Source organism: Candida pseudojiufengensis (assembly GCF_024610245.1).
Source record: "Candida pseudojiufengensis strain CBS 10847 chromosome Unknown scaffold14, whole genome shotgun sequence".
NCBI lineage: Eukaryota > Fungi > Ascomycota > Pichiomycetes > Serinales > Debaryomycetaceae > Lodderomyces > Lodderomyces pseudojiufengensis.
The window spans coordinates 273767-290643 of NW_026261536.1; the positions used below are offsets into that span (position 1 = coordinate 273767).

The 16877-nt window shown below is 26.0% G+C and overlaps 11 protein-coding genes across 11 annotated transcripts; 3 read left to right on the forward strand and 8 right to left on the reverse strand. All coding sequences in view use genetic code 12, as the record gives it.

The window, feature by feature from the left end:
* Positions 1 to 222: 222 nt before the first annotated feature.
* Positions 223 to 669, forward strand: KGF55_004414 (uncharacterized protein; the record flags this gene model as incomplete). The annotated part of the gene is made up of 1 exon (XM_051759315.1): positions 223 to 669. One exon carries the CDS (start codon positions 223 to 225, stop codon positions 667 to 669), a length of 447 nt encoding a protein of 148 aa, XP_051612974.1.
* A 76-nt stretch (positions 670 to 745) lies between these two features.
* KGF55_004415 (ribulose-phosphate 3-epimerase) lies at positions 746 to 1438 on the reverse strand (the record flags this gene model as incomplete). Its single annotated transcript, XM_051759316.1, has 1 exon — positions 746 to 1438. The coding sequence occupies one exon, from the start codon at positions 1436 to 1438 to the stop codon at positions 746 to 748; it is 693 nt and encodes a 230-aa protein (XP_051612975.1).
* Positions 1439 to 1818: 380 nt separating this feature from the next.
* On the forward strand, positions 1819 to 2370 carry KGF55_004416 (uncharacterized protein; the record flags this gene model as incomplete). The annotated part of the gene is made up of 1 exon (XM_051759317.1): positions 1819 to 2370. The coding sequence occupies one exon, from the start codon at positions 1819 to 1821 to the stop codon at positions 2368 to 2370; it is 552 nt and encodes a 183-aa protein (XP_051612976.1).
* A 19-nt stretch (positions 2371 to 2389) lies between these two features.
* KGF55_004417 (tRNA-specific adenosine deaminase) lies at positions 2390 to 3448 on the reverse strand (the record flags this gene model as incomplete). The annotated part of the gene is made up of 1 exon (XM_051759319.1): positions 2390 to 3448. One exon carries the CDS (start codon positions 3446 to 3448, stop codon positions 2390 to 2392), a length of 1059 nt encoding a protein of 352 aa, XP_051612977.1.
* A 156-nt stretch (positions 3449 to 3604) lies between these two features.
* Positions 3605 to 4066, reverse strand: KGF55_004418 (uncharacterized protein; the record flags this gene model as incomplete). Its single annotated transcript, XM_051759320.1, has 1 exon — positions 3605 to 4066. The coding sequence occupies one exon, from the start codon at positions 4064 to 4066 to the stop codon at positions 3605 to 3607; it is 462 nt and encodes a 153-aa protein (XP_051612978.1).
* A 236-nt stretch (positions 4067 to 4302) lies between these two features.
* FRP2 (Frp2p) lies at positions 4303 to 6348 on the reverse strand (the record flags this gene model as incomplete). Its single annotated transcript, XM_051759321.1, has 1 exon — positions 4303 to 6348. The coding sequence occupies one exon, from the start codon at positions 6346 to 6348 to the stop codon at positions 4303 to 4305; it is 2046 nt and encodes a 681-aa protein (XP_051612979.1).
* Positions 6349 to 7572: 1224 nt separating this feature from the next.
* GST3 (Gst3p) lies at positions 7573 to 8226 on the reverse strand (the record flags this gene model as incomplete). Its single annotated transcript, XM_051759322.1, has 1 exon — positions 7573 to 8226. One exon carries the CDS (start codon positions 8224 to 8226, stop codon positions 7573 to 7575), a length of 654 nt encoding a protein of 217 aa, XP_051612980.1.
* A 297-nt stretch (positions 8227 to 8523) lies between these two features.
* On the reverse strand, positions 8524 to 9321 carry RVS161 (amphiphysin-like protein; the record flags this gene model as incomplete). Its single annotated transcript, XM_051759323.1, has 1 exon — positions 8524 to 9321. One exon carries the CDS (start codon positions 9319 to 9321, stop codon positions 8524 to 8526), a length of 798 nt encoding a protein of 265 aa, XP_051612981.1.
* Positions 9322 to 9949: 628 nt separating this feature from the next.
* KGF55_004422 (uncharacterized protein) lies at positions 9950 to 10630 on the forward strand (the record flags this gene model as incomplete). The annotated part of the gene is made up of 1 exon (XM_051759324.1): positions 9950 to 10630. One exon carries the CDS (start codon positions 9950 to 9952, stop codon positions 10628 to 10630), a length of 681 nt encoding a protein of 226 aa, XP_051612982.1.
* A 797-nt stretch (positions 10631 to 11427) lies between these two features.
* On the reverse strand, positions 11428 to 13827 carry RAD3 (TFIIH/NER complex ATP-dependent 5'-3' DNA helicase subunit; the record flags this gene model as incomplete). The annotated part of the gene is made up of 1 exon (XM_051759325.1): positions 11428 to 13827. One exon carries the CDS (start codon positions 13825 to 13827, stop codon positions 11428 to 11430), a length of 2400 nt encoding a protein of 799 aa, XP_051612983.1.
* A 130-nt stretch (positions 13828 to 13957) lies between these two features.
* KGF55_004424 (adenylate kinase) lies at positions 13958 to 14635 on the reverse strand (the record flags this gene model as incomplete). Its single annotated transcript, XM_051759326.1, has 1 exon — positions 13958 to 14635. One exon carries the CDS (start codon positions 14633 to 14635, stop codon positions 13958 to 13960), a length of 678 nt encoding a protein of 225 aa, XP_051612984.1.
* Between the last annotated feature and the right edge of the window lie 2242 nt (positions 14636 to 16877).

A 16877-nucleotide genomic window follows, 5' to 3' on the forward strand; every position in this document is an offset into this window, starting at 1 on the left:
TTGAAGTCTCAAGAAACAATTGCAACACCCAATTGAATAAACTATTTGAGTTTTGTTCATGTTTGATTGCAAAATATTCTGTCCACAATCTACTTAATTTTGTGTAACTGATCTTGTATCAGAAATAATTAGAAACATTTTTTTAATTGAGATGACACCGTGAAATCAAGCATCAAATTCATTTACTTACACAACATTTAACACATACATAACATAATAATAATGGCCGGAAGAAACGCAGTGAATAAACCTAAAATTAAAATGTTGGCACAAAGTCATGCAAAATCATTAGGAAGAAAAAGAGCATCAAGAAATAGTATACAGACAAGATCATCAACTTCCCGATATGCATTAAGAGGAACAACAGCACCAAGACCAACAGATTCAAGAGCAATAGCATTATTTACAGGTGAAACACCAAATCCAGTCAGTAAAATGACAACAAATACATTATCAAATAAAAGAGCTAAAAAAATTGCAAGAAATCAAAAATATTTAACTCAAAAACAAGAAGAAGATATAATGATGAAAGTTGATAATGAAATTAAACAAACAAATTTAGATAAAGTTAAAAAGACACTTTGGGATTTAATAGAGAGGAATAAAACAAATGGACCTTTAGTATTACCAGATGCAGAAGGTACAACTTTAGGAGTACAATCATTTTAAAAATATACCGAATTTCATTTCATTAGGGGATTTTTTAATATTTATTTCATTTCAAACAAGTCTATATCTATAAAATTTATTTAGATCTAGCCAATATACTTTCATCAACTGTTTTTTTTAAAAATTCTGTAACTTCTTTTGGATCTTTTGCTTTAAAAACAGATGTACCTGCAACTATAACATTTGCACCTGCTATAGCAGCTGGTTCAACAGTATCTTTTCCTAATCCACCATCTACTTGAATATTTAAATGTGGATATTTTTCTCTTAATTTTTCAACTTTTGGCATCATATCTTTCATAAATTTTTGACCTCCAAATCCTGGTTCTACAGTCATTATTAAAACCATATCTAAATCTTTTGCATATGGATATACTTCTTCAATTGGAGTTTTTGGTTTTATACCCATAGCTGCTTTTAAACCATGTTTTTTAATTTTTGCAATAACTGAATTTGGATCTTTTGTTGCTTCATAATGAAATGTATAAGAATCTCCACCAGCTTTTGCTATATCTTCTATCCATTCTTCTGGATCTGAAACCATCATATGACAATCAAATACAATTGGTTTTTCATCATCTTTGGGAAATTCTTTTCTTAAACTTTCAATTATTGGTGCACCAAATGAAATATTTGGAACAAAATGACCATCCATTACATCTAAATGTAACCATTTTACATCTCCAGTTTCAACTACTCTTTTACAACTACATCCTAAATTTGCAAAATCTGAAGCTAAAATCGATGGAGATATTATTGATTCAACCATTGAGTTATTGAGTTATTGTTGAGGTATTTTTGTTGTAAGTAGCAATTGTTTTGATAATAGATTTGAAAAGATCAAGAAATTTTGTTTGATCGGTAATTTTGTGCGTTTCATATTTTAAATCTTTAACTCAATTGATCTTGAAATTAACAAGACTTTAGAAAGAGTTATTGCTCACAACTCTACAAGCATCTTAATCATTCTACCAAACAATCGCATCAATATACAACTATACAATTAAACTTGTAGCTTTAAAACTTTGTCGATCAATTCTCTGGTTAATTTTTAGATCAATTTTTCGAGATTTCCGGCAACAAAATTGAATTTCCAAAAATAATACGATCGCAGCCAAAAAGTTGTCAAACCAACGGTCAACAACAACAATGACGGAAGAAAATCATATAGAAGGAGCTTCATATCAAGAACAAATACTAGAATCCGCTAGAAGAAATAATACAGAGCTTTTATTACAAATTAAATCAGAATTAGGTAATGATCAAATTAAATTATCAGAATTAATAAATAATACTAATGAATTAATTACAAATAATACTCCATTACATATTGCATGTAATTTAGGAAATTGGGAATTTATAGATATTGTATTAGATATAGAAGGAGTTGAAATTGATCCACAAAATAGAAATTTAGAAACTCCATTACATTTAGTAGTAAAATATACTTTAAATGAACCAGATCATGGATATTTTATAATAGATAATTTATTAGATGCTGGATCAGATCCAAGGATTAAAGATAAAGATGGTTTAAAACCAATAAATTATGTTAATCGAGATAATGAAAAATTAATACAATTATTAGAAAGTGCAGAATATGCTATATCAATGGAACAAAATCAAAAAGATCAATTAAGAGAATTTGAAGAACAAGAAGAAAAAGATGATGGTTCAGCTTCTGAATCTGAATCTGACTGATATCATTAGTTACGTCATTTCATAAATTAAAGTCATCTACATCTGAATGTTTCCAATTTTGTAGGATTGATTGACCTTTTAATTTTAATGTTTCTCTTTCAATGTTAGATCTTTTGAATTCATCATAGCTTTTTGAGTTTATACGTTTAGGATATTTCTTGATTAAGCCTTGATTACAAATAATGCTTTCACCACCAGGTTTTGGAGGTTTATTTTTTATATATGAACCATTTTTAACACCATTATTTAAAATTTGAATTGTATTGGAGGGACAAATATATAATAATGATAATGGTGAAGGAACTTTATCATTTGATTTATTAAATTCATATATATCCAAATCATATGTAATTAATTTTAATGGATGGTCACTCTCAAGTCTTTTTAAAAAGCAACGATTGAAATCTTCTTCATTAATATTTTTAACAACTAAATAATTCAAATAAATAGGTTGGAAAATTGTTGATGTTATTGAATTACATATCCCAATTAATTGTTTTAAACAAATTTTATCTGAACAAGATTTTGAATATGAAATTAAACTATCTGATCTACCTGGTTTTGTTCTAACAATACCTAATTGATTAAAATTATTTCTACCTCTATTAAATGTTAAATCACCTTCTCTCAATTCCCAAGGTTCATTTGATTCTAAATTATTTGATAAATAAGTCATTGATGCATCACCACAAGGTGGTTCAGTTATAAAAAGTGCTAATTTTATCTCTTTATTGAATTGAAATTTTTCACCTTCTAATTTTACCCAATTGGAATTAGGATTTTGCAGTTCTCCAAGTAAGAATAAATTAAATAATCTTAAAGCTAATACTTCAGCATGCATATCATGAACAATTAAACCATTGGAATATTGTCGGACCTTATTGGGTAAAACTTTCACACCTGTTGCTAAAGTAATTGGTGTTATTTCATCATTAGTTATTGCAACAATACTAGCTAATACAGTCCATTCTTTTATTCCATTTGATCTTATTATTGGTTTACCTGATGTTATTTTCAAATTATTAAATTTTTCAATTACTGTTTTGGCTATTTTATTACCCAAATCATCTTTATTCATCAATTGTTAAATCAAAAGAAAAGAGAATTTTCGAGTTCCAAATTTTACAAAATTCATAAACTAATTTCAATTAAATCTATCATTAAACCCATAATCAAATTTCACTATATTACATTCATATATTAATTTACTCAAACATCATTCTCAGAGTCTTTCTTATTTCCTATTTTTTCTAACTAAAGCACCAATAATTCCAACACCTAAAGCTAAAACACCACCAGCAATTCCAATTCCAATTAATCCTTCTTTTGTAATTTTATCATCAATATTATCTTTCAATTGTAAAGCTTGTTGATTTTCAGGTTCAATTTTTAATAAAGAATCAATATATCTTTTTGCATTAGAAAAATCACCAATTTTAAAAGAACCTAAACTTAAATAATATAAAATTTCTCTTCTCATTTCTGATTCTTGTTTATATAGCTTCACAAGGATATCAATACCTTGTTGTTGTAATCTATGTTGATTTGATTTAATTAATCCCCATGCATAATTAAATTGAGTTTGGGATGTTGGTTTTGGTTGTTCTGAATCTAATTGATTTTTTAGTATATTTAATTGATCTTGTGATAATGGTTGTTTTAATTCTTCTAACGCTGGGTATACAGAGTTAAACATTGTTATGTATGAGTTACTAAGTTGTGTGGTTGGTTAGTTGTAGCTGTTAAATATTAAATCAAATGTTGATGGCGCTATTTGATAAGGATAATGAAAGATAATAATAGAAAGAAAATTGAAGATTTGTATTAAGCGGTAGAGTATAATAATAAGCGGTATCCCTAATCAAATTCATAAAAATAAATATTCACCATAATCATTACAACAACTACTTACTTATTTAACAAAAACTAACCTCAACTATCATAAGATTCATTATAAAAATAAATATTTGGAGCATTTTTAATCCATCTATAATTTTGTAAATTATATTCAACTTCTTTACCAAATTTATGATTTTCTCCACAACTTAATATAGCTAAAGATTTAAAAGTTTTATCATCATTTGAATCTGAAATTTTTAAATTTGATATATGATTATTTAATTGTTGATTTATATTTAATGACGCGTAGGTTTTATTTATTAATGTATAATCAATTTCTTCTGATGATGATGAATTATTGGATTCAAGTTTGGAAATATCTTGAGTTTCTGTTGTTATTTCACTAGTTTTACTTACTAATGTTGTTTTAAATGGATTTGTTGTTGTTGATATATCCATTGTACTATTCACAAGCTCTTCAGGTTCAAGTTTTGAAAGTTCAATTTCTGTATTTTGAATCTCGTTTGATGGATCAATATATACATTGAAAGATAATTTTCCTGATTCAATAAATGGTAATAATTTTTTTATAACATGATTATACCAATTAATTGTTTTAAAATGTTGAATTGACCAATATATTGATATAATTGGTTTATCAGGTCTAAATAAATAATCTTTTGAAATTTCTTTTGCTTCAATGTTTTGTAATAAATCTAAACAAACTGGTAATATAAATGATGCACCTAAATTTTCACAAAAGAAAGCAACTGAATCAAATGTTATAAGTGGTTGAAATTTTGCACCTGAAGGACCTCTAAATGCAGCTTTTAAAATTACAGTATTTGGATTTTTAATTTTTCTATATTCTGGAATTTCATCTGTTTTAATTTCCTTGAGCTTGAGGGTTCTTCTAAATACGTTTAAAATTTTATCTAATTTTGGTCTATACCAAGTGATATAATCCATCAATTCTTCTTCACCTTTCAATTGTTTTTCGATTAAAGTAGAAACTTTTTCAAACATTTTCTCAGTGAAACCATTTTTTTTACGTACTATCAAAACCATCTTCCCAGATTCAGATAAACTTGAAATTGTAAAAGGATGATGTTGAAAAAAATCAATTTTTCGAACATTAAAATAAATATGTTGACCAGCTTTCCAATTTCCATATTTAAATTTTATTAAACCAAACCAAGAATTTGGATTAAAATTTTTATTAACTTTAATAGGGATTGAAATTTTTATAATTTCATCATCTAAAATTTCAAAAGTTGACCAACCTTTAGTTGGTGATTTTTTTGAATGAATTATTCCATAAATTCTTCCTACAACTTTATCAATAACTAATAAATGAACACCAACAACAACCATTGCTTTAGTACTATCATTATGGAAAAAAGCCATTAATAACATTATAAAAGATTGAGTTCTATGATGAACCATTGCATAATCATAAGCATATTTTCTTATAATTTTTATATTCCCCAAAGCTAAAAATACAAAAGTGATATAAGCAATTATACCATAAGCATTTTTGGGATATTTTGGATGTAAATCTTCATATTGAGGTCTTGCCCAATAATAACTTACAACTGTAACATGAAAAGTAATTAAAACAAACATCATAAATGAAAACCAAATATGTAAAAAAGTAGTTCTTTCATAAGTTAAACCAGTTATACCTGTTATAAAATCACCTTTTGTAATTAATAAAAATACAACTGGAACTTGAGCAATACCAATTCTTGCCCATCTTTTAGCTAATACCATATATTTGGGGATATAAGTTATATCCAGAGTATATTGATAACATAATCTTGTATTTAACAAAATATAAAATAAAAATAATATTAATATACTTGGTTTGAAATATATAACTTTTTTTCGAATTTTAAATGATAAAGTATAATTAAAAGTATTCCAAATATTATATAAAATAAAAATTGGTTTAAATCTATTTGATTTAATGAATCTTTTTTGTCTTAAATGTCTAGGAATCCAAAAAAATATTATACCATGAATTAAAAATACTATTAAACTAAATATACAACTTATCCATTGATATTTTGTATTTCTTGAACTTTCCCATTCTTTTTGAATATCAATTGGAATACTATTTTCATCAGTTGAATCCATTATGAGCTATGATTTGGTAAATTGAAGGCCAAACTGAACTAAAAAATAGGATGAGGTTGGACTGGATAATGAGGATGAGATTGGATTGGAATATAAAGGTAGTAAATCAACTAAATTTAAAGAATCTTTTGAATAGAATCCCTAAAATTTAATTTTTTATAAATCCTGGTATCATCATTAATCTTATATATATTTATAAATCTTATAAAATAATAAAATTTTTCTATTTTAAATTTGTATATAATTTTAAGATTATACATATGCCCAGAATATAATAAATTGAAACATAATATTTGAGTATAAAATCAGAATAATTAAAGGAAGATTCCAATAGGTCGAAATCGATTACCAAGAACTCATAAGATCAAACATGCTCAGCCCGTCTATCTTCATGACATCATCCATACTCTTCAAGGTTGTTTTGATTGAACTGACAAAGTGAACCACTTGGTATTTGTTTGTTTGTTCGTTCATTTTGTTTGGTGAGAATATTTCACAAATAAAAAATTACTTACAAAATATGAAATCTTGCATTAATTTACATTTTTATCTATTTGATCAATCAAATACGAGAAGAGACAAAGAGAAGAAGTAGAGAAGTAGATGAGTAAGGTCGATTTACAGTAAAGAATCAAAGCTTACTAGGTGAAACTTACCATTTCAAATAGCCAACTTTTGATTTGTTCACTTAGATATTGTATAATCAGAAAGATGGAGTAACTTAAATGGGGTTTTTGGTTGATTTGGAGACTAAAAACAAGAAAGTTTAAAAGATAGTTTGTACTTTAGGAGGTGGTTACAAAAAAACCTTAAAACAAAAAGTTTCAGCCCTTTAATTTGGTTCCATAATTCCTATTCCTCAATATAACCCTATTAAAGTAAATTAGCCACCTATATTCTTAGCTAAATCTCACTTTCGAAACAGTTGACAAGACCTCACGTTAAGACAATTATTTCATACAAGCATATCCTCTTTATATCCCTTGGTTATTTGCAAAAAGAGTACATTACTCTGATTGGTTCAAAATTCAATATTATTTTTCAATATAATTTTTTTTCTTGATCTTTAACTTTAAAATTTAATATCGATAAGACCGAAACAACTTTAACTTTAAAATAATACAAAATAGAGATGGATTGATTGATAGATCAAAAGAGTCTTTGTCATAAATGTTAATTGTCAATTAGATGTACAGCCATTTCATGAGAGATATCTTCATTTATTCATTTTTTATCAAGTATTTCCTTTATACCATCAATTGATAAAAAATTATTATACCATTTAACAACATTTGGATATAATGTATCAAAATTTTTAATATCAAAATTAGTATTTGTTGATTTTTCAATTCTTCTATGATTACCACAACCAAATGAAATATCAACTATTGTAAATTTATTACCAATTAACCAACCTGATTTATTTTTGATTAATTGATTTTCTAAAATTTCATAAATTTGTTTAAAACCTTTTATAACATCTTGTTCAGTAAATTTATCATTATGACCTTCATTTATATGAGTTATTGCTCTTGCTAAATTAAAAGCAGCAAATTGACATCCTTGATAATATAACCATGTATATTGTTCCCAATATAAATTAAAATTATCTGATTCTGAATAATAATATTTATGATCTTTATCATAATTCACAGCAATATATTGTAATAAAGCATTACTTTCAAATAATTTTAAATTTTTTGAGTCATCAACTAATGTTGGTTGAGTACCATTGGGGTTTAAATCTAAATACCATTGTTGTTTAATTTCCTTTGTTGGCCATTCAAATAAATGAATATCAATTGGTGCATTTAATAATTTAATTAAAATTGTTGGTTTTCTTCCATTACCTGTTGGTCCAGTATATAAAGTAGGCATTGTATCTTTAGCTTTAAGTTGAGTTGAAGAGAAATTGAATAGAATTTATCAGAGATAGTATTATTCGACGAACTGTTAGCCTTATATATACTTTACACTTTTTAGTTTTATTTTGGGTAGTATTTCTCGTAAATTGTGGATCCAATTTCATGAAATTTTAGATGAGTAATAATTGACGGGGCTATGGAAGAATCTGAAACCAATACAGACTTACTATGTTATCAATTATCTACAATTTCAAAACATTTCCTTCAATCATTATTATTAATTTATTAATACAAAGAGTTTTAAAAAGTACTATTTAACACCTAATGAAGTTATACTTAAAGTTTGCATTTGTCCTAATAATTCATCAATTTTACCATCTAATAATCCATTAGCATAATCATCTCTACTATTTGGATCTAAATATTGTTGAATTTGAGCTAATCTTGAATAACCTTCAGTACAAAATCTTAATTGAATTTTAACTAAACTTTCAAATGATGGATCATAAAATGGAACTCTTAAACTTATTAATTGAGGTAATTCATTTTTTAATTGATCATTTAATTCTTCATATATTTCTTTTGCTAATGATAATTCTTTTTCAGCTTTTGGTAATTTTGTTGCATCTTTTGAAGGTTTATCAATTAATCTACGAACTTTTGATTTACATTGTTCATAATCTAATTTTTTATGATTTCTTTTTTTTAAAGCTTCTTCAATTTCAATAAAATAATGAGCAAATTTACTTATTGGATCTAATACTGTTTCTCTAAATGGTCCATCTAATTGTTTTACTGTTTCTTCATCAAATTCTTGTACACATTGTTTATAATATGTTCCAACTGTTGAATATGCTGATGAACCTTGTTTTGATTCTTCATATAAATTACTTACAATTTCACTAATTGTAACTTGAGATTTTGTAACAGCTCTTATATTATCTAAATATGATTTTGATGATTTTTGTAATTTATCTCCTGCTGTTTTTAAAGTTTTAAATCTTCTTTCTTCTATATCAAAATCTTTATCCATTGTTTTATCAACATTTTTAACTGTTACTGATGCTCCAGCTCTATTTATTGCTTTTTTAAACCCTCCCCAAGACATGTTCTGTTGTTATATATGTGTTTATGTATATTTTTATGTGTATATTGGTTTCAATTGAGGTTTGTACGAGTATATAGTGCTGATTTCAGCTAAGTCGGCTGTAAAGTTAAAAATAATATGGTCACTCTCTTATCAACAAAAAAATTATTAGAAGATCGTAAATATCCGATTTTTATTTGTCTCGAGATAATTTGCTGTATAGCTGAACACTTAATTTATTGATGCTGGCGGTATATGAGGAAACAAACGATGAAGTTATTGAAACGAAGGTAGAGATCATTAATGAAGTAGATGAACCCCAAACTTCAAACAAACTGAAAGAACAAAAAATTGATGAAATAATGAAATATAAACAAGAATCAACATTATTAATAAGTAATTTAAAACAATTACAACATTTAAATGATAAATTGGAGAATGATTTGGTATATATACAAGATTATATAAGTAAACTACTCAATCCATGATGTTTTTGATGTTTTGATATGATGTATTTGTAGTGTGTATTGTTGGTCTAACAAAATTAAATTAATATACGCAGTAGCATATTAAAATAATTTTGTAAATTTGCAACCAACTTAACTTTTTATTTATATCTTTTACAGCCAACAACAACCAAAACAAGAGAATGTTTGATGAAAATATCAATTCAAGTGATTCTAAATCAATTGAAAATAATAATAATCAAAAACAATCAATTCAAACACCATTAAGAAAAGTTAATTCAAATACTTTTTTTTATTTACCAAATACAAACACTAATAATGTCAAATCTACAACTAGAAATGATCAAATACTTACAAATAATTCAATTTCAAAAGAAAATATTGATCTTGATCAAGAACAAAGTTTATCAAGTGAAGAATTTTATGAAGCTTCACCAACATTAGAATTTGAAGAATTATATTTTCCAACTTTATTAAATGAAATAAATTATCCCCTTGTAAATGTACCAATTCAACCTCATATGTTAAAACCTTTAAATTCAAATATAAATAAAGAATTAAATTTAAAAAATATTCCAATTGCAAATATTCCTAAATCTTTCCCATTAAATCAAGAAAATAAAACTATTGAAGAAGATTCATTGTGTAAAATTTTAGAATTTGAATTTAAATTAATTGATGATGAAAAAAAATCTGAAGAAGATGGTAATGTTGAATCAAATAATGTTAAAAAAGGATCTTGGTGGACTAGAACAGATCATTGGTCAAATTTAATTGGACGTGTTGAATCAGATCAACAATCAACAGTTGATTTAATTGATTCTAATATTGATGATATTTTTGTAAATATTCATAAATTTTGATTTAAATGAAGACCATAAATTGATGCAGATGTCCAACAATCTAAACTATATTTGGGAGCTATATTATCACCAATTATAATTATATTATCTTTTAACAGTTTTCGTATATCTATTGGAGAACTATCAATTACTTTATTAATTAATTCTTGTATTACTGTATTATTATGATTTAGTTCATTAACTCTTAAATCTTCAACTACACTAATTTGTCTTAAATCAATAATCAGATAAATTTTAACACATTCAATTGAATAATATATGACTAATCCATCTCTTTTATTTGAACCTAATACAGTTAAAACTGAAGAAGGTATGAAATTAACGGTTTTAGCTTGGAGACCTTTTAGTATCTCCTCGATATTTAATTTTAAAATATTTGAAAAATCATGATCAATAACCAACACTGTTCTGGGAAAATACAGATTTTCATAAAGTACTTGATGAATTAATTTCTGTAATAATTGTTTTGAAACTTTTGATTCTCTTAATGGTAACCAATTGATTTTATTGTAATCATATATTATTTCTTTATTTTCCGGTAGTAGATTATTGATGATTTCATTTCTTTGTGACTGTGTTATGGCATGATCATTTAATTCAAATTGAGGTGGAAAGTATATACCATTCTGATAGTAATTTATTGGTATTATATCAGGTTCTTGTCCTACTATTCCTATTTTAATTTTGGTACATGTTATCTCCAATACTAATGACATCTACAGATCTCACAATTCTTTTAATTTTTCCGAGTATTTAAATCATTAAATATATTTATACAGTTAAATAAATAATTAAAATTACAATAATTCTATATCTGCGTCATCTAAATCCATAAAATCATTATCATCATTAACATTAGGTTCACCAATTTCAGCTTTTGAAATTTCATTTTGTTTTTCTTCTAATATTTCCATTTTATTAAATTGTTTTTGATAATTTTCTAATTGATCAATATTCCATACTGAAACTCCCTCCTGATCTTTTGGATTTGAAGGTTGAGCTAAACTTCTTAAAAATTTTTTTGATGTAGCCAAAGCCATATCTGTAGATAAATTTGTATCTGAATCATTTAAAGCTTGAGCAATCCATTTTGGTAATTGATTTTTTTTTCTTGCAAATCTTCTATCTGCTAATATCATAATTCCATAATCATCTTTACCTCTTAAAACTCTTCCCAAACATTGTGCTGCATGTCTCATTGCATCGAAACTTAAAAAATCATTTTCTTTAATTTGTAAATGATCTCTCATAAATTCTAATCTTGCTTTTAAAATTCTTGATTCTGTATATTGGAAAGGAATACCAATCATTAGTACTGTTCTACCATAATGATGATCAAAATCAATACCTTCAGATACTTTACCACGAGCAACAGATAATAATATTGCACCTCTACCATTTGAACAAGCTTTTCTATAAGTTTCTAAAGCTAATGAAGTTTCTTGAGCATCTGGAGTTTCAACTAATATTAATTTATGTTTCCAAACTTCATCTAATACTCCCATTGTTTGCCACATTGATATAATTGATTCCATATATAAATATGATGGGAAAAAAACAACCATACCATCTGGTGTTATCTTGGCAAATTCAATTAATAATGAACCATAATTTCGAACAACTGAAGGATCATTTCTAATTTCAAATCTTGAAGAAATTGAAACTTGATCTGATCCTTTTGTTATAATTAATGGTAAAAAAGATCTTCTTGCTAATGTCATTGCATAAGATTCTTGTATAACAGTTTGAAAATTTAACATTTTTGGATACATATCTAATGGTGAAATAGTACCAGATGTAATAATAACTGATGAAAATCTTTCAAATACTGGTTTTATTGCAATCGATGCATCAAGACATGTAAAATGTAATATGGGATTTGGAACAGTCGAACCTTCAGTTTCAAAAGGTTCTAAAATTAATTGAAAACCAGTATCATAAGTTGAAACTAATGTAGCAAAAGTTGCAATATCTTTTAAAGCATTAAAATCTTCAATTTCTTGTAATTCTAAAGTTCTTACTAGCAAACTTAACCTTTCAGTACAAAATCTTAAAGGCTTTTTATCAATATAAGTTAATTCTTTTAAATGTTGTAAAAAACTTGTTGGAGTTTCACTTATAACATGTAAAACTTTCATTCTTGTTTTTAAATATTCAATAAATCTCTTTAGAAACGATATAAAATGTTCTCCTTTTCTTATATTTCCTGGTATAGCTTCATCTAATAAATCTTGAGGTAGTATTGGATTTGACATAAATAATTCTTCTTGTCTATCAACTTCAGCTTGTCTTAATCCCTCAACTAATTGTTCATATTCATTTTGTAATTTTTCACTATCTTGAATTTTCATTTCATCAACTGCATCAGCTAATTTATTTGCACCTCTTGTTGCTCTTTTTAATGAATCTTCAGTTAAATCTAATGATAATGATTCTATACAAACATTATCAATATTATGTGCTTCATCAAATATTATAATACTATCTTTTGATAATTCTCTTGAAACTCTATCAGCAATTTTAGGATCTAATAAATAATGATATGAATAAATTATTAAATTACAATATGGTATCATTCTACGTACTGTAAAATAAGGACATGTACCTTGTTCTTTACAATATTTTATTAATGCATCAAATGAATATACTCCTGCAGGTATTAAATCATGTTGATCATATTCATATAATTTTTCATGATATGAACATAAAGAATATTTTTCAGGATCTTTTTCTTCCATTTCAGGAGTTACAATACCTCTTTCAATTTTTTCTTTTAATTGACCATTTGTTACACGTCTACACATTTCATCAACAACATTACCCTTTTTTTCTCTAGATATTAAAGGATTTAAACATAAATTTTTTCTACTTGTTAACCCCAATCCTCTAAATTCTTCAACATATCCTAATTCATTTGCTCTATATTCCATTAATTTATGACATTCAATTAATGCTTTTTCAATTTCTGACATTGTACGTGAACAGTATACTATTTTTCTATGTTCAGGATAATGTATTTGATAAGCTATTGTTAATGATAATAATGATACTGTTTTACCAGTACCTGAAGGCATTTCTAATATACAATTTCCTCCAACATCTAATGTCTTTTTGATATCACTCATATATGCATATTGTTCAGGGTATATTCTTGGATAAGGAAATAGTACTGGTAAATCATCAATATAGAATTTCATTATGTTTGAAACGCGTGTGGTTGTGTGTTATATTACGTGTTTGCTATGGATGGTCTATATAATTGTAAATCTAAATCATCTATCATTTATCTATCATACTAGAAATCTATTTCAAAATTTGGTAGCACTATTAGATATCAGAAATCACTAATTTTTCAACTTTTGGATAAATTATATCACTTGTATTTCCACTAACTTCATGCCATATACCTAATTTTTGAAAATATTGTCTCATTGGTTGAATCTCTTCATTATATTTAATTAATCTTTTTGAAAATACTTCTGCTGTATCATCTTCTCTTTTAGTTAAAGGTTCTCCAGTAATATCATCTTTAAATGGAACTTTTGGTGGATTATAATCTAAATTATAAATTCTTCCACTTGGTAAATGTACATATCTTGATTCTATTCTTTTTAATATTATATTTTGATCAACATTTAATTCAATAACTAAATTTAAATTACTTTGGTTTTCATCTAATACATGATTTAATTCTTTTGCTTGATTAAAAGTTCTTGGAAAACCATCTAATAACCAATTTGAATTTGAATGTAATAAATTTTGATTTTGTAATTGATTTGTTATTAAATTAATCATAATTGAATCAGGTACTAAACTTCCTGATTTTAAATATGATTCAGCTTTTAATCCTATTGAAGTTTTTTGAGAAATTTGTGATCTTAATACATCTCCAGAAGCAATTGATTTTAATTGTTTGAAATTATCTAGTAGTCTTTTGGATATGGTACCTTTACCTGATCCTGGAGCTCCTAATAACAATAGTCTTGTTGGTTTTATTAAATTCATTAGTTTTGAATCGAATATGTTTTGATTAACCGAGATTAATACTGATTTTTTTTTTTTCTTTTTTTCAGAGGGATTCGTAAAATCAAAACTTAAAATTGTATGTGAGAATGCTTGAGACATTTCCGAAGAAAATAGAATTCATATCTACAAACAAATTCGAAGAGGGTTTCAGACTTGGAAATGAGCCTAAGGTTTATTAATAATAATTTTTTGAAAAGAGGGCAGACGTTTTGGTTTGAACTTGATTGATTTTTTTTTGGAAATCCAAGTAATAATCAACTAGGTTCGTTAGTTCACTTTGAGCATTTCGAAAGATGTCTGTTGCAATTTTAGTTGGAAAAGTTTGAATGATACTGTGTTTCAAGATGAAAGTTGAGTAAACAAAATGGTCCATTTTCTGTCCGAACCATTTGGGTCAATTTCTTCTATTATAAACAGCTTCTGATGTCTTCATTGGCCTCTACCATAAAATGAAAAGCTTAGAGGGAATAACCCATTTCTTGTCTATTTCGAATGCACTGAAATAAACCTTTAACCAGAAACATGAGAAAGAGAGGTTTAAAACTTGCATTCTCAAATATATGATGATAGTTACTATTTTTCAATTTGTACTCTTTTCTCCACATTTCAAATTTTAATAACAGGTCTAGTAGTTTTTGTGTTTTGTGTACGGATGTTGTGCAAGAATACTTTTAGAAATTAAAAAAAAATCAATCAAGACCTGAAGGAATTATAACGGAACTTGAAAATGAATAAATTTGGTTCGAATTTCATCCAATTTTGAAATTGATTTTCAAAAATTTTTAAACTGAAATTTCGACTCACCGATCATGCTAACTACAATTACAAAATAGATTGTTAAGAGTTAGTAGATTGAGGAAAGTCGAATAAGTGAAGCAAAAACCCTGATTAGCATTATATATGACAACTTGTTAGACTTTTGGATTTAGCTATTTCAAATACGTTAAAACCAACTCAAAGTTCATCAGATTGGTCAAGTAAGAGTGATTTGTTTGTCGATATTTCAACGAGAGCTATGATAAATCTACCAATTATACTTTGAGACATGTGTGAAACTTAAAATACAGTCCTATTCACAACTTTCCTTTCCTAGTATTAAGTTTGGTTCAAAATGTGTTAATATTGTTAAACTTTTAGATTTTTACTTGACAAATTAATATTGATAGTTGAAACGCGTCTTCAAAATAAATTTGAATTAAGATTTTTTTTAAGCAAAAGTTTTTAGACTAAAATTTGTGTGTAGTGGTACAAAAAAACTTTAATTTACGTACCAAAGTTAAAGCGAGATCGACCTCGCTTTGGCATAAATATTAGACCGTAAACTTTACTTTGATGTCAATAAAAAAGATTAATAAAACAGTTTATACTCAAGATTTTGTTGATTTTGTTGACGTGTTTGTTACCTAGTCTAAAGAAAAAAAGTGTAAAGTAGAGTAAAACTAAGCTTTTGTATCATGAAACCTAACGTTAATTAGACTTAATTTTTGTAAATAGATTATAGCCTCAACTTTAATAGGGGAGGATTATCGGTGTCAAATATAATTGACTGTATGATTAGAAGTAATGATATGTCATTAAGATCAGCAGTGACATAACGTTCTACATGAAATTTTACTTTGACTTTGTAGTACAACTTTTCTTTATTCCACTTCTTGCTGTTTCATATATAAAAAATGATCAACATCATCATCATCATCATTAATTTATTAATTTAAATAAAAGATGGCTGAAGAATAAATAAATAAAAATAAAATTTTGGACCCCCCAGAATAATAAATCTAGAACTTATTTTGTAAACTATACACTACTGTTTCTTATATACAGTATTCTTATATCAAACACTAATATTTTACGTTTTGTATTACAATACTATAGTACAGTATAAACTAACTTGTACTAAAAATAAATTTTTATCTTTTTTACTTTTTTATATTTTTATCAACAATCAACAAAAAAAATTAATATTAACTGTAGTTTAGCAATAACTTTCATTCAACTATAATCGTCATCATAGTCAATACCATCATCAAGAAAAACACTTAAGAGAAACGTCATTTGATTCAATATACTTGTCATTTTAATTAGAGAATCCCTTTATTCGATTTTTAAGTACTGTACAATTTTTTTTTTTAGGTCTTTTTATTCACTCCATTTTTCAGATTAGTTTCAAAATTGTTTTAAAACATCAAATTATCGACTGATAAATACATTAATCACAAGT